General features: G+C 37.9%; 1 protein-coding gene across 10 annotated transcripts in view; it reads left to right on the top strand.

Moving 5' to 3' along the window:
- The window catches only part of LOC150090991 (disintegrin and metalloproteinase domain-containing protein 11-like), a 1,161,948-nt gene that overhangs the window by 314,898 nt on the left and 831,977 nt on the right, over positions 1 to 15,073 (top strand). For all 10 annotated transcript variants that reach the window (XR_016546962.1, XR_016546963.1, XM_090373761.1 and 7 more), the window contains one exon: positions 6,272 to 6,335. Coding sequence is in view for 8 of the 10 variants with exons in the window: in XM_090373761.1 (XP_090229887.1) it covers positions 6,272 to 6,335 (64 nt within the window). In the remaining 2 variants the exon portion in view is untranslated. The remainder of the gene's footprint in view (positions 1 to 6,271; positions 6,336 to 15,073) is intronic.

The raw sequence follows: 15,073 nt of genomic DNA, 5'->3' as shown, positions 1-15,073 counted from the left end.
ATTATTATAAAGAAATTAGATAACTGCATTTGTTTACATGTTTATTGAACTTAATGACACAACAGTTTAGATGAATTTTGAAATTGGTAGCTATATTGCTTGATCATTTGGCAGTATTGTATGGAATGACATTTTATAAAGCTGAGTTGGAATTGGTTGTATATGAACGTGTTCAAATTTTTTGTATTTAATTTTTTGCACCTTTCTAAAAGTATAGCTTAGGAGACATCTGCTATCTGTCTTTTTTTTTTTTTTTTTTTTTAATGAAAACCCCAAACACAAGAGGTATTAGAACCTATAGTACTTAGTACCATGCTTAGGTTGTAGGTTGGGAAGATGAAAGAAGATATCTGTTGACATTAGACTTCAACTTCTGTAGACTGTAATTTTCAGGAAATACGTATGAAGGACGGTTGTTCCAGAAACGGCAGTTGAATGAATAAATGAGGTAGATGAAAAGTTGGTTCTGTGAGTTTGAAGTTGGACAGTATATGGATGTTTGCTGGTGGCGGCATGTGTTTGGACTGTTTTCAAAGAGAGAGTGGGAATTATAGATGACAATTCAGAAGAACAGTGCCCATGGAAGTATCTGTAGAAAAGGCATGCAGCAGAAACAGTACGTCTGAGACAAAGAGTGGAGAGACTCTGTTAGAGATGAGTCATTAACTAACCTGGAGAATTACCTGGAAATCAGCATTTAAGGAATTGGTAGCGGATATTCGAGAAGTTGAAGCTGATTGAGCAGGGCAAGGTTTTTCAAAATGGAAAGGGGAATGCAATGTGCTATCATTGGCAAAATTATATGGATAGGATTTCCAGTCAATGGAAGAAGGTCATTAATATACAAGAGGAAAAGAGTGGGGGAAAGAACTGAACCTTGAGGGACACCAGCATTAGTGGAGAAGTTAGAAGACAGAGAGCCATTTACCATCACCCTCAGTGAGTGATCAGAGAGAAAACTGGATAACCAATTACAAAAAATAGTTGGCAAACCATAAGATGGAAGCTTGTTTATGCCAAATACAATCGAAAGCCTTTGAGATGTCAAGAGCAACTGCTTGTGTTTCACCAAACTTTACCATTGAATTTGTCCATAATTGGGTAACATAAGCCAGAATATCACCAGTGGATCAACACTGACGGAATCCATACTGGCGATTGTTGATCAGATGGAAGGTTTCTAGGTAGTTTAAGAGTTGGTGGTTAATTGATTTCTCCATTACTTTAGAAAGAGTAGAAGTAACTTTGACAAATCTTGATGCTAAGAAAGCGCCAGGTCCCAATGGTATTTCTCCACTTGTTCTCAAAACCTGTGCTCCTGAACTTACTCCTATTCTATGCCGCCTTTTTTCACTTTCTTATTCCAAAGGTGTTTTTCCTTCTGCTTGGAAATTTGCTCATATCCAGCCAGTTCCTAAAAAGGGTGACAAATCCCTCCCATCCAGTTATCATCCCATTGCAATTACTTCTACTCTATCTAAAGTAATGGAGAAATCAATTAACCACCAACTCTTAAACTACGTAGAAACCTTCCGTCTGATCAACGATCGCCAGTATGGATTCCGTCAGTGTCGATCCACTGGTGATATTCCGGCTTATGTTACCCATTTATGGACTAATTCAATGGAAAGGTTCGGTGAAACACAAGTAGTTGCTCTTGACATCTCAAAGGCTTTTGATCGTGTTTGGCCTAAAGGTCTTCTAAACAAGCTTCCATCTTATGGTTTGCCAACTGTTTTTAGTAATTGGTTATCCAGTTTTCTCTCTGTTCGCTCACTGATGGTGATGGTAGATGGCTCTCTGTCTTCTAACTTCTCCACTAATGCTGGTGTCCCCCAAGGTTCAGTTCTTTCCCCCACCCTTTTCCTCTTGTATATTAATGACCTTCTTCCATTGAATGGAAACCCTATCCATAGTTTTGCTGATGATAGCACATTACATTCCACTTTCCATTTTGAGAAACCTTGCCCTGTTAAATCAGCTTCAACTTCTCGAAAATCTCCTACCAATTCCTTAAATGCTGATCTTCAGGTAATTCTCCAGTGGGGCAAAGACAACTTAGTTGATTTCAACCCTTCTAAAACTCAGTCTTGTCTTATATCTTGCAAAAAGGATTTTTCTGCTCCTATGCTTATCTTTAGTGACACTGCGATTTCTAGGCAAAATGATATATCTCTTTTGGGGATTACTCTGACTTCGAAACTCTCTTGGCACAAGCACATTACAAATATTGCTTCCTCTGCATCTAAAAAACTTGGTTTTCTCTTTCACTCTTGGCGTTACTTTTCTTCCACACAGCTGCTCACTCTGTATAAATCGCAAATCCGCCCTGCCATGGAATATTGTTCCCACATCTGGGGTGGTGCCCCCAAAACCTCTCTCAGGCTTCTTGATTCCATTCAGAAGAGGGCAGTTAGGTTAATTAATGATTCATCTCTAACAGAGTCTCTGCACTCGCTGTCTCATAGACGTACTGTTTCTGCTGCATGCCGCTTCTACAGATATTTCCATGGGCACTGTTCTTCTGAATTGGCTTCTATAATTCCCGCTCTCTCTTTCAAACCAGTCCGAACACGTGCCATCACCAGCCAACATCCATTTACTGTCCAACTTCAAACTCACAGGACCAACTTTTCATCTTCCTCGTTTATTCATTCAACTGCCATTTTCTGGAACAACCTTCCTTCATACGTATTTCCTGAAAATTAAAGTCTACAGGAGTTCAAGTCCAATGTCAACAAATATCTTCTTTCATCTTCTCAACCTCCAACCCAAGCATGGTATTAAGTACTATAGGTTCTAATTGCCTCTTGTGTTTGGGTTTTACATAAAAAAAAAAAAAAAAAACTGCAATGGGACAATAATTGGATGGGAGGGACTTGTCACCCTTTTTAGGAACAGGCTGGATATGAGCAAATTTCCAAGCAGAAGGAAAAACACCTTTGGAATAAGAAAGTGAAAAAAGGCAGCAAAGAACAGGAGTAAGTTCAGGAGGGCAGGTTTTGAGAACAAGTGGAGAAATACCATCAGGACCTGGAGCTTTCTTAGCATCAAGATTCGTCAAAATCCTTCTGACATCCTCTTGATGGAAGACTACAGGAGGCATTGAATGGAGCATGTTAGGAATGGTGGGTGGTGTTTTACCAAGATCATTAATACATGAGTTGGAAGAAAAATGGAATGCTAGCAGATCAGCTTTATCCTTGGCTGAAGTGACAACAGAACCATCTGTTTTTGACAGAGGTGGGAGCAAAGATGGGAAAAAGTTGCGGCCAATAGCTACGTAATTCTACCAATTCTACCTATAAAGTAATGAAATTTTTGGATATGTCTTACACATAGTAAAAATATACCCAGATCCTTGACATAACATAGCCTCCACAATGCCCCCCCCTGCACACACACTACTCGGACTCCCTCCAGTCACTATCTGGCAGAGTAGAGGTAGCAAGATTATACACTAGCTGATCCGGAAGCCTCCTAAAGAGTTACCAGTAGGTTCAGTCCAGTGTACTAACTAGAGGCTGGCCTACGATCACAGTTTTAGAGCTGTACCCTCGAAATGTAAGGAAGATTGGATCTCGCCATAATGTTCATCATAACCTCAAAAGTCATCAGTCATACTGCATGATGGAAGAGATTGGGAAGGGTTGACCGGAACTTAGCTTTGGAAACTAAACATGGGTTCCACCACTTCAAGCCTCCAATAAGAAAAGTGGTGGCATTGCACTGGTTGATGAGAGTTATCTACCACCTAGTATTGCCTGGTAACACAGAGGGACAGCATTCCTCTATGAGGTGTGGTGCCCACATATCATGGAGTCTAAGTATTGATTAACTGATATGGTTACAACAGAAACATGTTAAGATAAATAATCTTCTGTGGTGCTAAAACCAGCTGTAAAATATAAAATTACAAGTACTAGAATGTTCATTAAATTTGTGTTATTAACCAAATTGTACTTTTATTATACCTTCCCAAGTGCTTTTGTCATCACTTATTTACTAGAAGTTTAGTCCAAGCGCTGTTCCAATTTATTTTGAGCTTGTTGTTGTTTGGTTTTTAGAAGCATTAGCAACTAAGGCCATATTGCTCCAGGATATGCGGTGGTCATTCCTTGACCTTTCCGCATCCTCCGCATTTGGTGGTGACGGGCTCGAACCCCAGTCTAATCAAGAAGCGTGTGCTACGCGCTGCTGCTCCTTCCCACCTGGCTACGGAGGCGCCTTTATTTTGAGCACTAATAATAATGGCATAATACTGAGAAATGAGACCTTAGATTGACAAGGTATTCAACACAATTTATGAGTGATGCAGATTTGAATTGTTTTGTTCTTTATAAAATGAGAAATTATTTTCCTCCTCAATTATTAATTTAAGATAGATATAGTTAAATTCTCAGTTTGAAGGCCTGTAAATAAAAAATTTCTAGCCATACAGAACCTCTTATAAATGGAACCTTCAGTTATGTTCAGCACAGTATCTGACTGATGCAATGCTGAATTATTTTAAAATAGGTTCATCTCTATAAAATGACAAATTGTGGTTTTCTCTCATTGGTATAAGGTAGTTATAATTAAACTGCCAATTTGAAGATGAAGATGTAGATGAAAGAAGATGAAGACTGTAGATGAAAAATTGCTAATAACACTGAGCCTGAAATTTATAATGAACAATGGGCAAGCAATGTAGAAAGAAATTATGTTAAAAAAAAAAAAATCTGTAAAATATCACCTGTGGTAAGCAAGCTGTAGAATAATTATACAAATTATATTCCAATGACATAACCTTTGTTTTGTAAGAGTTATAAAATTAGATGATGGTAGAATCTATTCAGAAATTCATCATGAGATTTGACCTCCTTTGTTGATTAAATTTTGTTATCAAAATACCAATTCCTTGGCTGCACTTTGCAAATAACTGCTGCTGGAAAGAATGATTTGTAGCTCTGTAGAAGATGGATTATCCAACATATGATGCAGAAGTTTTAGGAGACTGGTAGCTTGTCTGCATGCCATGGCAGAGCTAGGTGACCAGTTTCTGAGGGTGTTGTTGATGGGATTGCTGTTATGATGATTGTGAGCAAACATCACAACAGTGAGCAATTCACATTAGCTCTCTAATAATAAAACCTTGCAAACAGTTCATGGTCAGCTGTTTGCAAGGTCCTGTAAATCATGCTGCACTAGTATCCATATAATTTGCAAATTGGTCAAGAGATGATGTCAAGTGATCCCATGAAATGTTTGTATTTTTTCTCTTCAGTTTTTTGGCTGAAATAGAGTACATGTAATTGATTCTGGAACATTTTGAGAGCTGACATGATACACTTCTAATTGAACAATAATATTAATACTCAGAAATGTCAGATATAGAGAACATCATATATTCACATGTTGTCATTGAAATTTCTCTGCATTCTCTTATATTTCTGTGTAGTTTTATTGCCTAAGTTAATTAGTTATAATACCTTTTGAGTAAGTTCGACCATATATGGTCACATAACATGTATTTTTATTGGTGTACAGTACTGTGAACACTTCATCTTGGATGCTATTCTCAACCCTCAAACTCAAGTCTATGTGGACACAGTGGTTTTATGAGGATGATGCATCATGATATTGCTTACCCAGTGATATGTTTGCCTAGTGGACACATTTCCTAAGCATAATTTCCTACTCTGTTCAAAATTGCTCAATCACGTTGCTCATCTGTGTATTTTTAGTTGTGGTTGGGTTTCTTTGAAGGACAAGAGTACAGTAGAGCACCTGTCAACCCTAACACTTCCTTTCATGTTAGAAAACATGAAAGGAAGTGTTATAAGTGATAACTGATAATATCTTTCTATGATTCTAACTTGTCTGTTGACATCAGTGGTTGTCTTATTGAACTGTTTTATGAACTTTAACATCTGAAATGGATACTCTGTTATTTGAATAATCCTGTTGCATAGCTGTCAGTCTACAGTGTACAGAAGTATTTTTCCCTTGGTGGCACTTTATTTTCATATATGGGACTTTTTTTTTTCACACTATTCTCTTTTTTTTTTGCACTTGAATGCCCATCAATCCAGGTTAATGCCCATTTTAAATTTCAACTCTGTGTGATTAGCTTTTTTCTGTCTACAAGACTGAAAAGTGGTGCCATTGAATTATAACTACCTTCTATTTATGTGTAGCATATTAAAATCACTCTTTATAATTAAAATTTTATGTATTTATTATTATTTTTGATGTGTGCAGTAATTTAAATAATACTGTTTCCTTTCAGTGGTGTAATTCATGTAGAAAATGAAACATTTGTAATCCATCCATTTTATGGAGGGGATCTTTCAGTAAGTGTACTGTGATTTTTTAAACTTTTATATTTTCTATTTTAATTAAGAAGCGTATTTTAACATAACTAGTTTAAAGCATACAGCTTTAGGCTTGCTCAGATTTAAAACTACTAACTTATGTAGTACATATATTTGTATAGCAATAAGATGTGGCAAATGAATGTTTGGCCAAAAAAAGACTGCAACCTTTTTCAATGGCATTGATCTCACAGAGTGTAATGTTGTCACTTCAAAAGCCTGAAGTGTTTAACTACTAACTTTCTAAAATGAGAAGTGTATTGATGTTTATATTTAATATGTTATGATTTTGAAGAAAATATATGAAAACTCTACCTTCTTTATTAGACCAGACAAGGACAGTAACAAATTGAAAAAGGAGTTCAACTAGGAGATACAATATCTCCGAAGTGTTTACCGCTTTCCTTGAAGAAGATTTCAGATTAGATTGTTTGCAGAAAGGAGTCAATGTGAATCAAGAGTACCTAAACCATTTACAACTTGCAGATGACATAGTAATCATAAATCATGATCTCAAAGAATTAAGCCAACATGAGAAACGCTGGATAACTTACGCAGAAAATCAGTTTCCTGATACAGCACTCTAGCGCTGCTCGCTCGGTAAACAGATGGTAGGTTATCGGTCTGGAGCAAAGTCGAGAAGGATATATTGATTGCCATGTAGGCGTGGCAAACAATGTGCTGATTGGTGCACAAACACAACACACAATAACATCGGGTTAGTATCATTTTTGTAGCACTCAGAAACACTAATGGTAACTTTCCCTAATGAAAGCTTTCCATAATGGTGAAAAAAGGTCAGGTTACCTCCACTTGAATCCCGTGGGAGCTTGAACCCCTCCCAAAGTGGAGGGGGTAACCTAACCTTTTTTTCTTTAGAATCACAGTCATATTTAGAAATACATTCATAAAAAAATTAATTTTTTTATTACTGTATTTTTATTTTCTTGTTCAGTAATATGCCCTAATGGTGAAAAAAGGTCAGGTTACCTCCACTTGAATCCCATGGGAGCTTGAACCCCTCCTGAAATGAAAGGGTAACCTAACCTTTTTTCTTTAGAATCATGTGGACTACCACATAAATTGTTTATTAACAAAATATTATTTTTTATTACTGTACTTTTATTTTTAAAGACACTCGTGTGGATACGCACGTATCATAACATCAATCAACAGCTATTCACTATATATACAGTATATACAGGGTTATTCAAAATGAAGTCCGGGGTTTCAGAATTTTTTTTTTGGGAAAGCGCATGTGTCTTAATCATTTGTAGCCATCTCGGAAGAACGCATAATATCTCAAGTTTCGTTCCCACGCTCGGGATGTTCGGTCTTCATTTTGAATAACCTTGTATGTGGGTAGATGTAATCATTTACTGATGACCCCGGACTTCATTTTGAATAATCCTGTATATATAGAATCTTTCTTTCTTTTATATTATTTTCTAACCTAATGTTTAAGGTTAGGTCACTAAATATAAGGAAACCGTTTCTATTATTTCCTAACCTACCATTTAAGGTCAGGTTACAAAATATAATGAAAAATAAAGAAACCTTTTCCTTTTTTCGTAACCAAACCTAAATCAACAGTATAGTAAAAACATTCATGAACTCCAAAAATCTGCTTTTAATAATGAGAAAAAACATAATGAAGAACATAAAAATGAACAGAAAAAAACTTTTATTAATTTAGTTTTCAGGAAAAAATCAACCAACGTTTTATTTTCCTTACAAATTTCTTCCATCTTTAAAAGATTCATCGCTACTATTACCTGTTTACCATTCATTATAAAATTATTATGCACTGTTCTTTACTTATAAACACATTATAATGCCAATCAATGACTACACAGTAGCTTGTCCTTGGTTGTGCCCACCACCAATCATTTCATCATTTGCCACACTTGCCTGTCAATCAATATATCCTTCTCGATTTCAGCTCCAGACCAATAACACCTACCGTCTGTTTACCGAGCAAGCAGTGCTAGAGTCTGGTGTCGGGAAACTAATTTTCCGCGTAAGTTATCCGACATTTCTCGTCTTTCTTATGTTGGCTTTTTTTTACCTTAGCCAAAAATCTTAATTAGTTATGCAGAATCAGTAAGTATTTTGGACTAAAGATGAATATGGCTAAAACAACAGTAATGATGAACAAGTATGCCACAGAAAGGGATATAATCATTGAAGGAGCAGAAATTGACAAGTTGGATTCATATACTTATCTTGGACAAGTCATTAGCTGTAATAATGATAAATGTCCTGGAAGTAAAGAGAAGAATAAATTTTGGATGGATGGCATTCAGGAAATATAGTCACATACTGAGGAGCAATATCCCTATATATCTGAAATGTAAAATAATGAACCATGTATAATCCCCACTATGACTTATGGAAGTGAAACTTTGGCACCCACAAAATAATTGAAGAGAAGCTGAAAACTACACAGCAAAGAATGGAATGAATTATATTAGGATTAAGACTGCTGGATTAGAATGGAAACACATGGATTAAGCAGCAAACTCAAGTAAAGGACATTCTTTTCAAAACTAAAGAACTGAAATGGACTTTGGCAGGACACAGCTCGAAGACATGATGACAGATGGACTAAGAAAATAACAGAATGGCACCCAAGGGGAGCTAAAAGAAAACCCGGATGACAACGACAGAAATGGACAGATGAAATTCAAGAGTTCATAATCAGTAAATGCATGGCCATTGCACAAAACAAAAGGAGCTGGAAAGTTGCTGGAGAGGCCTTCATCCTGCAGTGGATTGAAAATAGCTCATGATGATGATCATCATCATCATCATGAAAATCTTTTAATGCATGCCAGCATTACAATCTGTGTGAAGTAAAATAGTTGGATTCAAAGGTAAAATGCAAGTGGGGAGGGGGGGGGTAGTCTATCAGCCCGAAGATGTTAGGAGTATGACAAGGGTCTCTATAAGCAGATGGAATGTACGAACAAGAGTGAATGTCTTATTATGGGTGACTTCAATTTTAAATGGGAGTGAGTGGGAGGGAAACTCATCATGGGGATAATTCTTAAATAAACCAGAATATTATTATTTTAATCATCATATATTCAAGATAATACTAGGGATAAGAAAATTCTGGGCAATTATGATGTTTAGAATATTTTAGACATCATAATTGCCTAAGACAGGGGTGGGCAACCTTCGGCCCATGGGCCAATTCCGCCCCACAGTAGTTTTCAGAATATATATAATAAACACCCTGCCGAAGAATACATATCACGAAATTGTTTATTGTAATTTTTTTTATATTTGTTTTGCTGTTGATAAATTATTTTTAACATTTTGATTGCTTGACATCTAATGAATCATTCGAATTTGTGCCATGAATCACGACTCTCATAAGCAGCAGTGTTGCCAAACCGTAAGTAAGCATAGCTTCTGGCAACACTACAGCATAAACTTCCAGTAGTGATTTCAGTACTTGCATCAGTACGTCTATAAAATCTTCTTTAATTCAATTTTTAATATTGAATCACATGGAAAAAGTAAACTTAAACATTGCTGTCTCCCTGGAAGATTGTTTACATTTTGAGTTTCAGCATCTTGATTCTGTTGAAAAGATTTTTTTATTGCAATATTCAAATGTCTGTGTATAATTGACAGATAAAAGTAAATAACTTGGAGAGGATTTACCATTTTATTTTTATGAAGGTATTTGTTGAAACCTACTACAATGCATTGAAACTCATGTTTAGTCTCTAGAGCAAAGTTTCCGGCATTTGCCCCCCCCCCCCAACCCATGCATGGTACTAAGTACTATAGGTTTTGATACCTTTCGTGTTTGGGGTTTTCATAAAAAAAAATTGAAAATCCTTATAGGTTTTATAAAATCTTTGAAATTATAATTTTTGATTTAATTTTTTATAATGGTATACTCTAATTGTATTTTTGTAATTTTATGTTTAATTTATATTTCATTTTCTGATTAATAAAATCCCAGGAGCTCACATCTAGTGAGTATGGGCTTGGTACACCCAGGGTCCTGAGCTGGATATCATCATTCTTCTCTTTCTTAGTGATTTCCTTCTACTTCTGACTTGTTTTTTCTCTCTCTCTCTCTCTCTCTCTCTCTCTCAGGGTAACTCAAATTTATTTTTGGCTGGTGCAGCAAAAGCCTCAGGCTTCCTTGCACCTTGAGTATTTATAAATATTACAATATTACAATGTTGCTGCCTCATCAAGGAGTGTGGAAAGCAACCATCAGTGTAGCTATGGATGACGATGGATAGTGTTTGGGGAGGGATGCCACTGAGTAAAATGAGTAAAATGGCACATCAGTAAAATGGCACACAATTGTGCCATTTTACTCATGTGAAGTGGACAGAACTCTGTAAATGCCAGAAGTATGTGTAGTATGTTGTTTTGTGTTAGAATAGTGTTATGTTCTGTTGTTCTTCTGTCTTTTGGTTGCAGGTCCCCTAGTGGGACTCTACATTGCATGCCACCACTGGAAGGTGGCCAGGCAATCCACTGTTTCTGGCTAGTCTCTCCAGGGTTGCCTGAGCTTCCTAACAGAGACCAATTAAAAAAAAAAAAGAGAGAGAGAGAGAGAGAGAGACAAAAGAAAATGAAGCAAGGAAGGGGATAGTTAAAGAGGGTAACAAAGTGGGAAGTTACAAAAGGACATGGAAAGGTGTTCAGATGAGGAAGGTAGGAGGGAGCAAATGGTGGAGACCCCTGGCCTGGGAGCCCACCCACCCACTGAGGGCCATGGTAAGGGGGAAAAAGGTTGCAGGGTTAGAGTTACTCTGAAAGGGGGCACCATGTGGCATTTCATACCTGAAGGCATCAGTACCACTGACTGACTTTTCAGTATACATGTGTGAAGTCATCCCACACCTGAAGGTGTCAGCAGCACCTGGCCCACTTTATGGTATGCAGGTGAATTGGCATCCCACATTTAACGGTGTCAGCAGGCTTTAAAGTTAATCCTACCCAAGGGGCTTGTAGTATATCATACTCTGGAAGAGGTACTAGTTTATCCTACTCCGAAGGGGTTTGCAGTGCATTTAGGTAGGTTTCCTTTGTACTACTGTTGAACTGTTGCCTGGGAAATTCTTGTCAGATTTGTACATCTGAGTTGTAATGTTGATTTGATTGAGCAAACTCGGTAAGGGAAAGATACTAAAGCTCATCTTGCAGAAACTATTGGTTTTCTTGTATTTTTGTGATCAGTCTCATCCTCCTGTAATCCTCATAATAAGGACAGCAGTACATTACATGGCTTTTGGGTTGTCTGTATGTGCAAAGTGTGTTTCATTTGATTCCATAATCTGTTAATTTTTTCTTGAACAGACCATGTACAGTAATTAAGAATGTTACTTGGAGGCCCGATGAAAACCAGAGAGGAAACTTTGGGTATGTTTGGGTGACAGAAGGTAGGTAAAGTTTGGTAATGGCTCTCCTTTGCTGATGTTATTCCACGAGCCTTGCCAAATTTCGATGAGTTTGTCAGCTATATGTTTCCTCTCTCTTTTGGATTGTTGGCCAGAACAAGATGGACGTTGAGGATCTCAGTGGGAATATCTTTCTTTAGTCTTTGAAATAGGCTTCCCTTGATAACCTCAAGATACAAGGGTAAATAACCAGCCAGGACTCAAAATGGTGCAGCAGGCTCTAGTAACTGTGAGGAGCATAGCTCTCTGAATGAAATCCAACTTAGCTCTCTTTTGCTAGATGTTGGCATTAGTACACTACACTGCCGCACCATAACAAACAGTTGGCAAGAAGATGGTTTCATATATTAGTACAAGTGCCCTTTTCTAGTAGTCATTTCCATGTATTTCCTAATTTTGGTTGTGACATGATTGGGATTTGGGTAAAATGTCAGCTTCATATCAAGGATTATATGAGATTACCCAGGCAAAGGCAGATTAGGAAAAATCTTTGGCAAAGAATGCAAAGAGTTCTTTACCTATGTAAACTTTAGAAGGAAAGGGATGAATCAGATTGGTCCACTGGATATTGATGGTTCAACTGTTGATGATTCTCCTCGGGTGGAGGCGGCGCCTCCGTAGCCAGGTGGGCAAGAGCAGCAGTGCTTCTAGATTAGCTTCTTGATTAGCCCATTATTCGAGCCCATGAACCACCAAATATGAAGGATGTGGAAAGGTCAGGGAATGACCACCCATATCCCCGGAGCAATATGGTCTTAGTTGCTAATGCTCCTAACAACCAAATAACAAACGAAAACAAACAAGCCCAGGAGGCTAACAAACTAAATGAGCATTTTGCATCTACATTCACACATGAGGAGTTATTCAGGGAGGGGAATGCCAGAGGTGAATTAAACTCTGGCAGTGAGCTAGATGACTTTGTAATAACTGAGAGGAAAGTGGAAGAGAAATTGTTGACGATAAACATAAAAAAGGCACCCAGGGCGAATGGGAACTATCCAGTTATATTAAAGAAGGCAGCAAAGGAAGTAAGCAAACCCTTAGCCATAATTATGAGAAGCTTCTTTGGACTCAGGGGAGGTTCCCATGGACTGGAGATGTGCAAATGTGACCCAAATTCACAAAGGAGGATCAAACGGTGACAAAGTAATTATAGACCTGTTAGTTTAACTTCTGTTCCAGAAAAATTAATGGAGGCACTGGTTAAAGAAGCACTGCAGGATCATCTAGATAAGACTTCAGTTATAGCTCGGACACAACATGGTTTTGTTAAGGGAAAGTCTTGCCTGACCAGTTTGATTGAATACCATGATGTGGTCACAAAGGAACTGGATGCAGGGAATAACTTTGATATTATATATTTGGATCTTAGAAAGGCTTTTCATACTGGTGCACATGGAAGACTGCTCAACTAATTGGAGCAGTGTGGCATTGGAGGAAAATTGCTGCTATGGATAAAGGGATGGTTGAGTGGGGGAAGACAGAGAGTGGTAATCAATGAACACTGCTCATCGTGGAGACCTTCAGGGTTCAGTGTTGGGTCCATTGTTGTTTTCTGTATTTATAAATGATATTGATGATGGTATATCAAGCTTAATGTCCAAGTTTGCAGATGATACGAAGGTTGGCAGGGTTGTTAAGGACACTAATGACAGTATGCTGCTGCAACAGGATCTAGAAAAGTTGAGCAGATGGGATGAGAGGTGGAAAATGAAGTTTAACATTGACAAATGTAAAGTACTACATATGGGAAGCAGTAACTCCAGAGTAACGTATCAACTCTGTGGTACTACACTGACGGTGGTAGAGAAAGAAAAGGATCTGGGGGTAATTGTGCAGGCAGATATGAAGTTCTCTGAGCAGTTCAGACAGTCTGCAAGAGTAGCTCATGGTGTCTTGTCAATGAGGTACAGGAATTTTTCTATCAGCGATAAGGAGGTGATTATCCCCTTGTATAAGGCAATGGTCAGGCCATACCTTGAGTACTGTATACAGGTCTGGAGGCCTCATTTTAAGAAAGATGAAAGAAGGGCAACAAGATTAGTGAATGGGACAAAGGGTTGCTCTTATGAAGAAAGGCTTAAGTTTTGCAGATTACATTGTCTGGAGACTAGACACCTGCAAGGTGATCTGATTTAGGTGTATAAAGCCTTGAATGGTTTGAGCATGCTTAATGCTGGTGGGATTCTTCCTCTTGCTCAGAATAATCACCTGAGAGGGCATAAATTCAAATTGAGGAAAGACGGATGTAGGATTGATGTGCGGAAGTTTGCCTTTAGCCAGTGGGTAGTTGGTTGGTGGAACAGACTTCCATCCTTTGTTGTGGAAGTTGATAGCCTAAATAAATTTAAGGCTCAGCTGGACAGGTATTTGGATTGAACAGAAGGGTGAAATGGGAGCATTTTTTTTTTCTTTCTTTTTTTTGGCTGATGCTACATAAGCTTGCTTTCTTGCATCATATGCCTCTACTAATGCTAATGATGCCTAAGTATTTTATTTCATGGAACAGTTTGATGGTTTCACTATTTATTTTTATTGTTGGTGGTCTAGTTATTTTAAGTGATCCCCTGAGCATAATAGACCTGGTTTTCTCACCAGAAATAGCGAGTCAGTGTGTGGAGGCCTAGCTCTGGAGTTTTCTGAGGGACAGATTTGTGCTGACTTCTAACTGGGCTCTAGAACAAGCATGGATAGTCAAGTCCCAGGTCATCTGCAAAGGCCAGAGACACAGCACACTCAAGGTCCATTTCCAGGAACTCGTCCAAAATGAGTTCCTTGAAATGGACCTTTGGACCAGACGAATGGTCTGAGTTCTGAGTGCCAGCAATTCTCCAGGCCTGAAGACTTGCTGGTACTTGGTGGTGAGCATGATTTCTGCTGGTTGAAGTATGAAGAAATTCATGTAAAAGTTGATAGGAGTTGGTGTGTTTAAGCCTCCTAAGGATGCTTGGCCACTACAGGCAATCAAAAGCAGCAGCAAAATCTACAATGGCTAGGGAGTATTTGTCAGGATGTTTTTTGGTCTTAGGGATGAGGTACTGAAGAGCAGCTTCCATACCAGTTCTACATTTGAATCCAAATTAGCAGGTGTATTCCAAGTTTGATTTCGCATTGTATTTTTCCATCCGAATGTGAAAGGGGCCTTTCAAGCAGTTTGGAGAGGATATGCAGCAAGACAATTGGTCTATAGGAGTTAGGAATTTCCGGAAGTTTTTCAGGACCTTCCTTTGATGATAAGTTCTATATTAGCCTCCTTTCAAATTTTGGGAAAGTAGCCAG

This window comes from Mastigoproctus giganteus, chromosome 1, assembly GCF_048544385.1.
Source record: "Mastigoproctus giganteus isolate SK-2022 chromosome 1, ASM4854438v1, whole genome shotgun sequence".
NCBI lineage: Eukaryota > Metazoa > Arthropoda > Arachnida > Uropygi > Thelyphonidae > Mastigoproctus > Mastigoproctus giganteus.
The sequence above is the reverse complement of the archived record's forward strand: the minus strand, read 5'-3'. Positions and strand labels throughout refer to the sequence as shown.